Genomic DNA, 15,592 nt, shown 5'->3' on the forward strand with positions numbered 1-15,592 from the left:
ATAATGAAAACAGGTTAGTATAATTGTTGAAGCTGATCCGGAGGTTTTGTGTGAGAAAAATGTTCAATTGGCTGTTGAAGGAAGGTTTTGTGACTCTGCGATCTCTGTTCGAGAAGCTGCATTGGAACTTGTTGGTAGGCATATTGCTTCACATCCTGACGTTGGATTGAAGGTAACTGAGATCAACCTTGTGCTCCTTCCTCTTTTTGTCTGAATTGATAAATTAAATCACATTTTTTCCCTGGGTGCTTCCTTAGTATTTTGAAAAAGTTGCGGAGAGAATAAAGGATACTGGAGTCAGTGTTCGCAAACGAGCTATCAAAATAATCAGGGATATGTGTTCTTCAAATGCAAACTTTTCAGAATTCACGAGTGCCTGCATTGAGATAATTTCTCGTGTCAGTGATGAAGAATCTAGTATACAGGTATGTCCTCAAATGAGGGAAAATATATTTTTATACATCTAAATCATATCACATGCCCTGAAATATGCCGTGTAAAAACAAAATGTGGCCAGAGAATTTTTTGAAGAAAATATGTTCTGAATCTGAAATGATTTAGTTTGTCTGTGTGAAAATGTCACTGGGTCTGAAGCGGGGGTTGGGCCTGAATTTTTACCTCTAATTTTATTTATTTCAGACTATAGTATACTCCTAAAAAATTATCCCAAATTGACATAAATTAGTTTATGTGCTTAGCACCTCATATTACAACAACAACGACAACAAACTAAGCCTTAGCCCAACTTATGGGGTCGGCTTTATGGATCTCACATAACGAAGTAGGAAAAACTGTGGTCTAAACAGAGAGAGGGGGAATGAAGGGACATAACTGAAAGGGGAGCGGGAATTGAAGGAGAAGTGTAAATGAAAATTGACGAGAAGGACAAATGAAAGAGGGAAGTAAGTGGAAAGAGGCACAACCCAGCAAGTTAGGAGACTATCCACTAAATGGGATCGACAACCTGGATCCTTGCTCTCCAATAGGCTCTATCCAAAGTCATACTTGGTATAAGACCCAAACTATGCAAGTCATTTCTCACAACTTCTCCGATGGTCATTTTAGGCCTGCCTCTAGTTCTTTTTTCTCCATCTACAGTAGCGTATCACTATACTTTACTGGGGCATCTCTAGGCCTTCGTTAAACAAGGCCATACCATCTCAAACGACTTTCTCGAAGCTATATACAAAATCCAAATGATATACATTTGGAATAGAGTATTCAATTGTCATGACTCATGAAGAGAGGAAGATTGAAAAAGGCATGGAGAGAGCTCAAGACAGTTACTCTAATTGCAAATTTGAATGCCTTATCTTCTTGTAATGTTATGCTGGCCTATTATATTTGACTTAAGCATGTTTTCATTCTCATCTTATGCCGTTCATCTCTCTCTAGTAAATATTCTTTTTCAGTGTAATTGCATAGACTTTTCTCTTAAAATATACTGCACAATATCTTCTTCAAGATAAGGGTTGCATGCTCATCTAGGTCAAAGTACTTTCTGTTCCCCTTTTGCTTTTTCTTCTTTTCTTCTATTTATTTATATATATTTTATTTATTTTTATTATGAATTCTTTCCATTTGACAGGATCTTGTCTGCAAGACATTTTATGAGTTCTGGTTTGAGGAGTCTTCTGGTTTCCCTACTCAATTTGTTGGAGATGGTAGTTCTGTTCCATTGGAAGTTGCAAAAAAGACTGAGCAGATTGTTGAGATGTTGAGGAAGATGCCCAATCATCAACTTCTTGTGACAATCATACGGCGCAATCTAGCACTTGATTTTTTTCCACAATCTGCTAAAGCTGCTGGAATTAACCCGGTATCACTTGCATCAGTACATAAACGTTGTGAGTTAATGTGCAAGTGCTTATTGGAAAGGATATTGCAGGTACTGTTGCTTCATTCTAACTTTCTAACGATTTAATGCTTTAAATTGTCATTGAGTTGTTTATTGATGATTTCTTGTTTCTCGTGTAGAGAAATAATTGATGAGGATGTTCTGTTGTATCTCAGGTAGAGGAAACAATTCATGAGGATGTGGAAATGCGTGCACTTCCTTATGTGTTGGCTTTGCATTCATTTTGTATTGTGGACCCAACACTCTGTGCACCATCTTCTGATCCATCACAGTTTGTGGTTACTCTGCAGCCATACCTTAAGAGCCAGGTTTTTTCAGCTTCTTCAGTGACCTCCTTAAATACCTGTTTAGTAGTTGAAATTCTCAAGCTGATGATAGATTTGTTTTAGCTGTTGAAATTCTCAAGCTGATGTTAGATTTGTTTTAGCTGTTTCCTGAAAGATGTTTTTCCTTGTTACTCTTGTAACTTTGGCACAAAACATTATCTGCACACCTTCAGAGCCCGGAACAGATATGTTATGTGAATTAATGTACTAGAGGGGTCTTATGGACCAAACCAGAATTCAATTAAGGTATTAATTAGTTAATCAAAACACCAATTGAAATCAGAAAAGAAGAAACATAGATCAGATTCAAAGAAACCAGAGTTGAAGGAGTTTAGTTGAAATAGGAAACCTGAAAAAAAAAATCTGGAAATCTGATTTTAGTAACAATTAGATAGCAAGAACCAGCAGGGTTTAAGCAAGGATTTACTCAATAACTGGATCTAAAATAACCTGAGACTTAAACTAATTTTTTCTATCAGAATATGAAATTGCAGGGTAAGAGAGTTCAGAAAACCTGACCTGAAATTGATGGAGAAGAAGAATAGATATAGGAGGTAGAGAACCAATCAGGAATCCACCTGACTGCAGGATTGGAATCCCACCTGAGCCTAATCTGGAATTCACCAGGCCTCCACTACTAAATCCGCGGAATTAATTAGTCTGAAATAGACAGAACTGGTAGAAAAAGTTTCTATTCATTCAATATCAATGGGAGGCTGTAGTCCCCTTGCACTTACAATGTTTTTTCCAGTCCCACTCCACAAAGGTGGCGTAGAGCCTTTCCTGGACAAGAAAGGAAGAACAGAATCAGAACTAGAAAGGGAAAGCCCCTCCAATCGACAAGCATTGAAAGATTCCTAAACCAATTAGACTGATGGTTTCTAGAAGACTAAGGTGTTAGGTTCAGAAACTCTTTTGAAAACCATAATCGCAGTAAAAATACAAGGGCCAAAACTCAAGAATAAATGATAAAAAGTGATCTTGACCTTTGATTTGTATCAAATTTCAATGGGTTACTACTCTCTTCAGGTATAGAAACAGAATATCAAAATTTGAACTTGATCCAAAGCCCTGATCTCAAGTTTTGGAAAACTACTACTTAGGATAGGATGTCTAAAACCTATATCAATATCAGTAATTGGATGATTTCTGATCAGCAAATAAGCTCAGTCGGATTAAGTAACAGCAGTTAATGGAATTTAGGATAGAAGCTGAACAATAACCTGAGATATAAATATATAATGCAAAACATTATCTACTAATTGAAACCGGAAATCAGGAAATAAGCCTAGGAAAAAGAGCAATTCTAATAAGACTAGGAATCGGAAGATATGAGATCAGATTCAAAATTTGAAAGCATAGATAGATTCAGAATAGAATCTGATTGCACAATATGAAAGCAGAATTGAATTATCAATAGCAACAAGTAAGAAACTGAAGGTTTCATATTTATAGCATAAATTTGAAACTGAGGTTTTACTGAGCTGTTGCAGGAATTATAGAGTGAAGAAGAAGATATAAGAAGGATATGACATGACAATCACTCCCAAGTCTTGATCAGCATCCCACTGACCTAACTAGAATCCCACCAGCAACTATTGGCTTCCCACCAACATAACATTGCATCTCACAGCACATCTGAATCTCACATAATAAAGAAAAGGCTCAAGCCCAAAACTTATTAATCAAATTCGTGTACAAGGCTGGACCCCCCTACAAACTTATATAGAAGACCCCAGAACAGATTCAAACACTAGAAAAGGAAAGTTTTAAAGCAATTCTTAACTAATAAGGGAACATAAACTGACTAGGAAACTAAAATAATGTGGGAAACTGGCTCAAAACAGGATTAGACTTATAAAATCCTAATCCAGTGTAACTAAAACACTTGATAAAATCAAAGTAAAGAAATAAAGACAATTAACTAATGTTGCAGGTCTATGTACCCATATATAGGCCTATTAAAGTGGCCATTGCAATGAAAACATATTGGATCAAAGGCCTGCTTTATAATAAGCCCAATTGTGTATGTTCTGCATCAAAGACTGGAAAAATAAACTCAAAACAGGACTGAACTTATGGATGCTATTCCAGCCTGATGAAAACAACTTAATAATAATGAAATTATATAAATAAGAATCCTAAAACAATCCCCACAATTCTGGTTCTATGGGAGACCAGTGACTGAAACTGCAGGCTAGAGAACTGTAGGCCAAGGAAGCCTTCCTCATGCAGTTGCAAAGCCTTTTCTGCTGGTTATACTTCTTCCTCCTTTGATACTTGATCCTATACTTTGATTGTGCATCACATCCGTATTTCCTGTTAGTCAATGGGGGATGGGGGAGGTAGAGTAATGCAGACCAGTATCACTCAAACAGAAGAACTAGAACTGACTAGCAGAACTAGGATCACGCAAAACAGAGGAACAGAACAGCTTAGGGAGAAGATCAATATCTTGCATCAGAGACATCAGGTAAGCCTAGTTCTTTGCTTGAGTGCTAATCTGAACCAGTCAACCTGTAGAATCTGTGTGCATATATCTGAAAACAGAGCTGTTATTGATCTACGCAGATAAGTTCTAGTTGTAATTGGAAAACTAAGTTGCAGATCTGGAACTTGAATATCGGCTATACTTCTTAGAAGGTGAAACCAGAGTTAAAGATCAGACAAGTAGAAGCTTATATATCAGATTTGAAACTAATCCAAGCAGTATTCTAAGAGTTATGAGATTAGGACGCTCACTGAAATATCGTGAAACAACCACAGGTCTAAGAAAAGTAGAGAAATCTGAACTGTTCTTGAAGATTATAAGATAGAAAAGATAGTTTAAATAAACAGGTAGGAACCCACCAAGTTCAACCTGAGAATTTACTCAGAAGAACAGAACTGAATCCAGTGCTACAACTAAGCTATTGACCAGCTAATGGAGGTATCCTCTTACATCTAGGACTCTCATAACTTTCAAATTTCAAGTTGGAAAACACAGACCTAATCCAGCCAGCAGCACTATCAATTTAAACATCAAACAAAGCAAACTAATAACTAAAATTGTCCCAATGATCAGTAATTCCTAAAGAGACGAGGAATAAGCCATCGCAGGACCAAATCAGGTCCTCCTCATGGTCTTAGATACATGAGAAGAGAGGCTACATGTTTTTGAATCATAATTTTTTCCCTCCCCTCCCCCCCTCTTTTCTCTGTAGGCTGATAATCGAGCAATAGCACAACTGCTGGAGAGTATAATCTTTGTAATTGGTGCTGTTCTACCTATGCTCAGAAAGCTTCCTCAAAGTGTTATTGAAGAACTTGAACAAGATCTGAAGCAGATGATTGTTCGGCATTCGTTCTTGTCAGTTGTCCATGCTTGCATCAAGTAGGTTCCCTCTCACTTTCTTCTTTTGATCGTTTCTGCAATCCATACTCCTATTTAATGTTAAGAGGTTACTCTGAATGTTGCTTTTTATATGCTAGATTCAGCTTTGGTATCAACGATAGGATTTATTTTTATCCCAGCTTGTTTTCTTTGCATAATCAATGTAATATATATCTCACTATATATATATTAGGGATTTTGTGTAGCATGTACATGGTGTTGTTTTTCTTCTTGGCATTTAACAATTGTTTCTCCAGTTGTCTGTATGACATGAGCGAATGAAATGGAATCTTCTGTTTGTTTTTCTTTGGGAGGGGGACATTGAGCTTGAATTGGTAAGCTACTGGATTGAATGCATAAACTAAACTTTCAGATGTACACGCTGGCTCTTTTTCTTCCAGTTATTCCATCTTTTGTTTGTATTTTGCTTTCCTTGATCATTTGCGCAAGGAAAGCTTGAAATCAAACACTTGACAGATCCTATGTATTCCAATTGTGAGCAACGTATTTCTTGATTGTGTCATTATGCTTGCCTATCGGCCATTCTTGAATCCTTTCACCAACAACAACAACAACAACTCAGCCTTATCCCTACTTAATGGGGCTGGCTAAATGGATCCTTGCCCTCCAATCTGCTCTATTCGAGGCCATACTTGATACAAGGCCCAAGCTCTACATGTCTTTCCTCACCACCTTTCTTAAGATCATTTTAGGTCTGCCCCCTAGCTCTTTTAGATTCTTCAATCTGAATCATATCACTCCTCCATACTAGAGCATCGAAATGCCTCAGTTAACATGGCCATGCCACCTCAAACAACTTTCACAAGGCTTTTGATTCCATTAGCTGGAACTTCATCTCGGAGGTGCTGATTTCATTAGTTGGAACTTCATCTCGGAGGTGCTGGTCCAGATGTCCTTTCCCTCAGTCTTTGTTCACTAGATCCATTCTTGCATCATTTCCCCATGCTTCCCAGTCTTTGTTAACGGCAGTCCTACGGGATTCTTCTAGTCCTCTAGGGGAATCGAATCTGACAAGGCTGTCCTCTCTCCCCCTTCCTTCTCTCTCTCTCTCTCTCTCTCTAGATCCATCCAATCTACTATGGACCTCCACGACTCCACCTCATCACTTTTCCTAAATGTAAGGCCCTCAATCTTACTCATCTTGCTTTTGTTGATGATCTTATGATTTTCTCCAGAGCTGATTTTGCCTCCATCAATTCTATCATGTCTTCCTTGCGTCTCTTCGAATCCCTCTCTAGCCTTTCCATCAACCTTCTCAGATCTCATCTCTTTCTTGCCGGTGTTTCCGATGCTACCAAAGGTAGCCTTCTCTTTTTGATAGCCTTCACCTTAGGTTCCCAGATCGGTCCTCCAATCTTGCTACATTTATTGATCGGGCATCTTTTATATTTCTCAGTTTATCATCAAGGCGGCTGAGTCCCTTCGCTGTTCCTTCCTCTGGAAAGGGGGAGAATCCGCCACATTCCTTCATCCCATCAAATGGTCCTCTATTAGCCTCCTCAAATCTGAAGGAGGTCTGGGTCCTCGTAGAATTAGAAAAGCCAATTCTGTGGGTATGCTTATGCTCATCTGGAAGCTAGCTTCCAAGCAGAAGAGCATATGGGTCTCTTGGGTGCACTTTTTTCTCCTGCATAAGGATTCCATCTGGACTTTCTCTCCCTCCCGTGATGCCTCCTGGGTGTGGCGCAACATCCTCTTAGCGAGACCTCGTACTCTTCCTTCCAACTCCTCCATTAGAGATGGTCTCTCTACTTCTCTTTGGCTCGACCCCTGGTACCCTGTTGGCATTCTTCTCCCTCTGGTCTCTGCTAGAACTATTTACTTTTCTGGGCTCCCTAGAAATTCCTCTGTTTCTTTCATCCTCTCCAATGGCATCTGGTGTCCCCCTCCTTCCTCTCCCTGATGTAGATCCACACCCATCATGGACTGCTGCAGGAGGAGAGCTTAGCCCAAAGTGGGCTAGTCGATCTCCACTTAAAGCCACTTAAGTCCACTTAAATGGTTATTAAGATTTTAAGTTATTTCATTAAATCAATAAGGCCCATTGGGCCCATCGATTGTAACATGCCCATTAGTGGTTATTAGTGAATGACTAGTTAGTTACCTACTCCGATAGGGGTTCTAGTCTAGTCCTATTTGGAGTCCAACTCCTATTATGTAATGTCTAGTCCTACTTGGAGTCTTAACTCCTAGTTAGGGTGTGACTGTTATTAGCTAATCTGCCCTCTATATATAAAGGAGCTTATGTACTCTCAATTCTCAAATTTGAATAAATAAAGATTGCAGTTAATTGCTTCTAAACAGCCGAGATAGCTGTGGGTGAGATGCCCGGGCTGAGATAGCCACCCCCACCCACAATTCTCTTGGTTCCCTTTTCTTTCTTCACTTTAAAGCTACTGTTATTAGTCATTACTGCTGTGATAAATCTGCAGGAAGTGTCAGATCTGTTCAGTCCAGTTAAGAGTCAAAATCGGCCAGCAAGAAGAACTCAGTTTCAACAGTCATCGATTCCCATACCATCCACAACTGACCCCTGATTTACAAATCCTTTTCAGAGGATGTTTCCAGCAGGATAAGGATCACTCAATTCTCATCTCAGGGTTGCCCAAGCAGCATGTCCTTGATTCTTGGAAGATCTTCTGTTTCTCTCTCTTCAGGCCAGAAATCAAGAAAGCCCATATCTCTTTCATCAGCTGGCAGATTGCTTCCATCTTTGGAGGTTTTGTTCTACATACACAGGTCTACCAACGACCTGAATTGCAGCCCATGCTGAGCAGCATAGCTCCAGGCTCAGGTAACCCCTTAAAACCCTAGCTGCAGGCTTTCTCTCTCCTGGTGTTTGGGTTCTTTAATTTTTTTTTATTCTTAAGTTAATCTTTGTTCTTTTAAGTATTTGGGGTATTTTTCTGGTGTTCTTCTGTCCTATTGCTGTACTTTGTCAAGTCCTAGAGTTCTGTTTGAGTTGGGGTTTGGAGTTGTAATCTATTGGGGGCAGCTACTTTGTAACCTTGTTCTACATTACTCCCCCACTCTCTGATCTCTAGTCACATTCCCTACCACTCATTCACTACCTGGCGTGCCCTCTCCAACTGTCTTCCTACCCAGTCTTTCTTAATCCACAGACATGTCTAGGATTCTTCAGCTTGCTGCCTCTGTTGGAATAATATTGGAGATGTCAATCATCTCTTCTTCTCTTGCCCCTTTGCTTCTCCTATTTAAAAGCGTGTTCTCCAGTTTTGTTAGCTTTCCAGGAGACTTGTGCATTCCCTTTCGCTTGAAAGGATCTAGGTCAACATGACTTTTGCGGGTAACTATATTTATGACATCACAGGGAAACTTATTTTCTGCGCCACCATCTATCATATTTAGATGGAGCAGTGCCTTAGAAGATGGACTACCAACTCTAGATCTTTCTATATGATTGGAATTCCATCTTCTTTGATGTCAGATCTTAAGCTCTCTCTGCTTCCCCATCGCCCTTTTAGGGATTCCCCAAGGAACAGGCTTTTTGTTGTCTCTTGGGTCTCCCCCCTTGATCATATCCCCTCCCCACCCCCATGATGATTTGTATCCCCCTTAGTCCCCCCTCCCCTTTTTCTTTGGCCTCTTTGGCTTAATTGATTGTGGTTAGTTTGCCCTTGATGTGTCCTCCTTTTGGGCTTGGCTTTTGGTTTGCCTCCTTCAACCCCCTTCCTTGTATATTTCCTCCTGTTTTAATGCATTTATTATTCATCCAAAAAGAAAGACACCCTCAAGACTTATTTGTTGATAACTCATCATCAATTTTTTGTGCTTAATAGATTTGTTTTGACATCCTCAACAGAGATTCTCTCTACCATAAATCACGGTGTCCCTAAAATGCTTATATGATGGATGCAGATAACATAATAATAATAGGGTCAAATCTTCATTGCCTATTTTAACATCTTTCCATGGTTTAAAGTATCGGTACATATTGTACCGTAGATACGTATTGGCCCTTACTGATACGATACTACCGATACAATACATGGAATTTTTAAAACTCTTTCGATATATGCTACAATACATATCGATACACTCTGATACGATACGATACTCTATGGAAAATTCAAAATGAGGTGAAATGTACATTTCGGTATGTATCGGTGCGTATCGGTATGTATCGACCGATTCATATAGATACGGTACGATACGATACGTACAGATACGATGTGCTACGGTCATATAATGGCCAAGATGGGTTATTTAAAAAAAAACACGATTTTTTTAGGGGTTTTTGTTCTAAAGTTGCTGTCAGCCATTTTTTTCTCTAACTAAAGTGGAAATTAAGGTTGGGAACAAGGATTTTACATTTATGGGACAACTACAAACCTTGGATTCTTAATGCGATATTCTTAATTTAGTGTTTATGCATAATGCATGCTATATATAGCTTTTTTTAATTTTTTTTTTATGCAAAAGTATATAAAAAGTGTTTCCTATCCATTTGTATGCGTATCTTTAGTATATCTTAGTGTATCTTCGATATGATACGATACCCTCCGATACATATCTTAATTTTGGCAGACCGATACGGCGACCGATACAGATACTTTAATCCTTGCATCTATCCTTTGCAAATCAGTATTAATAGAGTTAAAATCAGAGATATGGGATTTAATTGAAGTATATTCAGCCATGTGAAGGGTATATAACTACTGCTTCAATCTTAGCCTGCTGGTGGGGGATTTAGTGAGGTAAATATTCTCTAACTTCATCCATAACTCCGCATCTCTGTGAGAACTTCCTATAGAATATTATTTGAAAGACAACTGAATAGCCAAAAGGGCTTTATCATCCATCTCTTTTCCTCGGACATAGTTAGAGGTTTCTTTACCTTCCCAAATAGGGTTTTCTTCAACCCCTGCTGTGTAAGAACAACCATCATCCAAACTTGTCATAAACTAAAACTGATATTGCCATTGAACCTGTTAATATCATATTTCATTGATGTAGAAGCCATGGATGCGTTGATCAAAGCAACCCGAAGCTTTGAAATCTGTTTGTTAGAAAAAAAGAAAAAAATTTGAAGAAAAGCAAAACAGATTCACGCAACGACTCAAGGCACAAAGATTTAACAAGGTTCACACATTAATGTGGTGTGCTACATCCTCAGGAAAATAAGAACATGATTCACTATATTGATGGAAGTAAGGTTACAGGGGAGATCTCTCAAGAATGGTCAAACCCAAAACAAGAAACTCACCTAGAAACCCTAACACGAAAATCCCAAATCTCACTTGCATTCTCAACAAGACGATAGTACAAATATATACTTCTTCAAGTTGGGTCAATCCAACAGGTTGCGGGCGGTCAGGTTGTACCGTTCTGCCTGCGACCATCACAAGATCTCAGAGAAAATCCCATTCGGGTCGCCACCAAAATATGTTGGAGTGGGGAAAAATTCGAAACGGGTCAAGAATTCGAGACGAACATAGCAGATGTGGGTGGGATAATGGCATCTCAACTTGGTTTTCTCACCCACAACTATCTTAGCTGTTGTTCGTCTTTTTCAGGAGACTGGAGCTATCAATGGCTGAAAAAACTTCATTCATTCATTGTCTAAAACTGTTACAGCAGCTGCTCTTAAATAGAGAGCTAAAAATTACAAATTAGAAATTGGTTCTCGAATAGGAAACTAAACTAGAAAGGGAACTAACACATAATAGCAACTAATTTCTAACTTGCAACTTAAGAAAATATAAAAGCAACTACTAGGGACTTTCTAGAAGGCAAGGCAACTTGTGCCAAGCATCTTTGACCAGTCAAAACAAGGAGACAATCACAGGTTTAATAGGAGATTGCAGGCCACAAAAAGAGATTTCTGGACAGCTGTATTTGCTGGTTCGATGGGCACTTGAAAGGTACTTCTAGAAGTGAAAAACAGGAAGGAAAATATATTCTAATAAGGGACCAAAAATAAAGGACCAGCTGGACTCGATCTCAGCCCAAGGGCTGGCTGGCCTTCTTCTTCTTCCTGGAATATTGCAGCCCAGTAAAGGGATCTACATCACTTTGTTACCTTGATTTCTAGAAAACCTGATGTGACCAGGAATCTTCTATCACAGGAACAGAACTTGAATCTCAGCTACAGGCTGGAACAGACAATCTCTTGAATGAAACTAATGTTGAAAAAGATATGAAGGGGAATCTATATCCTGGGCTTCCAACCGCAAGTTGTGATTGAGTTCACCACCAATCCATCATCTTGAATCACCACAAGACCACACTGTTTCTCACAGAAGAGATAAGAAGCAATACTGAAAGCCAAAAATGTGGGCTGCAATTGCTGCCCCGTTCTTTAATTAAAACAGCAAGTAAAAGCAGTTTTAATTAGACTAGGAAACCCCCTAGCCATCCCACCTTACAAGCTATCCCATCCATGATTTTAAAAATCAGATTGGATCAGTCAGAATTGCCCGGATCAGATTCCGAGTTTTGATCGATCCGATTCCGATCCACTAGTATAAAATGATCTAAAAGAAGATTTATTTATTTATTTATTTATTTTTTTTAAATTGTTTTAAACAGGGGAAAATCCATTTGATCCTGTCCAATCCTGAATGATACCCGATCCGGAGCGGTTTTGAGGCCTTGGTCTCTTCCTCTTTAAAAATCAAAGAAATAAAATAATGTGGACCCCTAGTTCTATTAAAAAAAGGGTAAAAACAACATTACTTAAACTGAACCATATAACCACCAGTTCAACCACAACTTAACTAAGACACTAAAAATAAAAAAGCAACTTAAACTAAAACAATGTGGACCCAGACCACATTAAGCTTGTTTAAAATAGAACTGGGCCATATTAGTCCTGGTTCTTCTTGGACTTCCTACGCTGGCAAGTCCTCAATTCTGCATCATGTTCCTGGTGGGCTCAAGGTTTGATCTTATTCAGAATGATCAGACTTCTTTGTATTGCTGTTTCACATATCTGCAATACTGATTAGTTAGTCTATGTCAGACTAAGGAACCTGAATAGATTTGCAAGAACATACTGTCGGTACTTGTTTGAATGGTGAAACATGGTCCATGTAGTTGACTATTTAATTGGGATAAAGCGCAGTTGAGTTGAGTCGAGTTGGGTTCTACCGCCATTAACTTGCCAAAGTTCAAAATTTTGGATTTTGGTGGGATGACTACCCCAGTTTTGGTAGTCATTTTGATGTAGATCGCAGGAACAAGGCCCCAAAACCAGTTCAGACCGGTTGTGGGATGCGACCGCTGTGGGAGGCATCCTACTCTAGTGCGGCTTGGTTCTTGGTTCTTGATTGGGTCAACCCAAGTACAGCTTGCGTGGAGAAGATTTGAAGAACATTCCCTCTTGATTCGTGGGCCCCATGGCCAGCTCGCATGGAGGAGTTTAAGTTGTAAGATTTTAGGAAATCTTTGATTGATGTAGTTTCCATTTTCATATTTCCTTGTAATAGTTAGGAAGATATTATCTAGCTAGTTTCTAATTTTATTTTTTATTTTTAGAAAGTAGGATTTCTAACTTATTGGGTTTCTATCTTTGTAAAAGGGAGGGATTTGATTTGATTTGTAATTAGTTTCCAAATAGGATAATTTCTAGTTGTAAGGGGATTCTAGTTGTGAAAGGGAAGATTCCTTTCCTTTCCATACAAGGAAGGACCCAATTTTGTAATCAATTTAAAATTTATAAATAAAGGAAGAAGGCTGATCTACAGTCCAGGATTGTATGAAAAAAAAAAAGCTTTGTGCTGGAAAACTATGAGATGAGAGAGACAGCTTGGGTGACATGCCCTATGGAAGAGTGAGATGTTTGACCCAATCTACCCCCTTTCCCTATCTATCTTCTTCTCCTCTATTCCTTTTGTTTATTTTTTCATCTATAATTTCTGTTACTAGTTTCCTGCAACACCATAAAATCTGGATTTCTGGACAGCAAGTTTCTTGGAGATTCTTTCGGTTATTAGAATATCGATCCTACCGTAGGGTTGGTTCTTACTTGGAACTCACTCCTACATTACATTTCATTTTGAACCATGTTGAAACCGATATTTTCCGCCGAAATTTCGACTGCGTTTCAGTTATTTTGAACCTTGTTAACTGCTTCCTCCAATGTTCACCATTATACTTGGTGGCATATGCTAGGTAGATGATCACTGTGGGCCTTGTAATTGCAGCTGTGGATGTTTTGAGCCCCTGTTACATTAAGTACCTACTTTCCCTAATTGTACAACTCTACTCCATTTACATTTGCAGTATTTTATTATTTCTAATAAAGATTAATTTTTTTTCATTAAAATCTTCAAATCCTCAGTCAGTTTAAGACACTTCATACGTAATTTGCCTGTTTATCTTATAATGTTTAAAGTTTGGAATCAGAATACGAGGTCTCTTTCCATTTATATGACATGTCAGGTTCTAGAAAACTTAACCCAGTTGACCAACTTGGGTGAAGGGAAAGGAAATAGCAGACCTTGGCCAATTTTAATTTCAGAAAAAAAAAAAGAAAGAAGAAAAGCCTCATTGTCTTGGAATAGTGAATGGATCTTGTATGATGTATTAGTTATTAATTAGTGAAGTTTTTCAACATATCCTATTCTTACATCTGTGATTGCTTTTGAAAATTTTCTTATGGTGTTATTTTGTTCTCATATTCTTGGTATTATTTGCATATTTTTATTTATGACTAGCTCTCTTTGGGATTTAACAGTATCAGATGTTGATTCTCCTTCTTTTCATTCCAGGTGCCTTTGCTCATTGAGTAAAGTAGCGGGGAAAGGTGCCAGTGTAGTTGAATACCTAATTCAGGTTTTCTTGAAACGTTTGGATGTCCTTGGGGTTGATAATAAGCAGGTTGTATGCTTTACATGATTGAACATTAAATATACCATGCTAAATAATATTTTAATTGTTTGTCCTGTTCTTTTATGTTGGTATCCTTTGTGTTTCCTTATCTTCTTGTCAGTGTGTGCATTTGAAGTTACTAGTAAGGCTAAATATTCTAACATCATCATATCTGCATTTGTAGCTTTGCATATCCAGAGCTTCTTCTCCCCCCCACCCCCTTTTCTTTTGAATGATGATGGTTACTGTGCGAGAATTTTGATTTCTTATTATTTTTCGTGCTTAGCGGGGTTGTCGAGAATTTGTTATTTCGTTCCTCCTTTCAGAAAAGTAGGTTGGGTGATGGATTGTCTTAGTGGTGAACGTAATGCATGTAGGACGATTTATAGTCTGTCATTATAAGCCTGTGGCTGATTTATAGTGATGCGTCAGGTTGACATCTGGCACTTATTATAATTAGCCATCCAACAATTTTTTTGCATGGATCCTCACGCTCGTCCTTGCTTGGAATCTCCATGTAGCCAACCCCATTAAGTTGGGATAAGGTTTTAGATGCTGTTGTTGTTGATTGTTACTAGATATTTGATTTTGGGGTTTTCATTTTAGTGAGGAATTTCAAAGATTTTGTCTGGTCAATTGACAGTAGAGTCTCACTAAAGCTATATTGAGTATGATAGTAATGTCTCTGCTATGCTGACAAGACCTGTCATGGTAGAAACAAATGTGTATTTGCTAAAGCATGTGATTGTTTTGAATTTTGAATCTGAAGTTGAAAGAAAAAAAAAGGGGGTGGGGGAGGTAAATTAGTTAGATCTAATGATGGGCTTCTATTTTTCCTCATATGCTGTGCTAGTGCACACACCCTTTAAGCATTCCCCTTGCACCTCGGGTGAGAGGTACACTCCTCATGCCTCACTACCTTGTGCTAGCCACTACTTCACTGAGGCATGAACTTTTGCATGTGCCTGTGCTTTGTGCCTTTCAATGCCTCTAGGGTTGGGTAGCAGCTATATTTGAGCAAGCTAAGGAGAACTCCTTCGAATCTGATCATCACAGCGTCTGAAACTTCCCTAGCTTGTAAATAAATCTGTGTTATAATTTTGCAAATTGTTTATTGTTAAATATTACTCATGATAGGGACATTACTCACGATAGGGGGAGTGTCCCTATCGTGAGTTG

The 15,592-nt window shown here is 38.5% G+C and overlaps 1 protein-coding gene across 1 annotated transcript in view; it reads left to right on the forward strand.

Annotated features, from left to right (window-relative positions):
• LOC122077814 (sister chromatid cohesion protein SCC2-like) overlaps window positions 1–15,592 on the forward strand; it is a 73,519-nt gene that overhangs the window by 48,750 nt on the left and 9,177 nt on the right. Inside the window, exons 14-19 of the mRNA XM_042643706.1 lie at window positions 14–172; window positions 258–425; window positions 1,589–1,888; window positions 2,014–2,166; window positions 5,388–5,557; window positions 14,314–14,422. Coding sequence (XP_042499640.1) covers window positions 14–172; window positions 258–425; window positions 1,589–1,888; window positions 2,014–2,166; window positions 5,388–5,557; window positions 14,314–14,422 — 1,059 coding nt within the window. The remainder of the gene's footprint in view (window positions 1–13; window positions 173–257; window positions 426–1,588; window positions 1,889–2,013; window positions 2,167–5,387; window positions 5,558–14,313; window positions 14,423–15,592) is intronic.

Source organism: Macadamia integrifolia, chromosome 5 (genome assembly GCF_013358625.1).
Source record: "Macadamia integrifolia cultivar HAES 741 chromosome 5, SCU_Mint_v3, whole genome shotgun sequence".
NCBI lineage: Eukaryota > Viridiplantae > Streptophyta > Magnoliopsida > Proteales > Proteaceae > Macadamia > Macadamia integrifolia.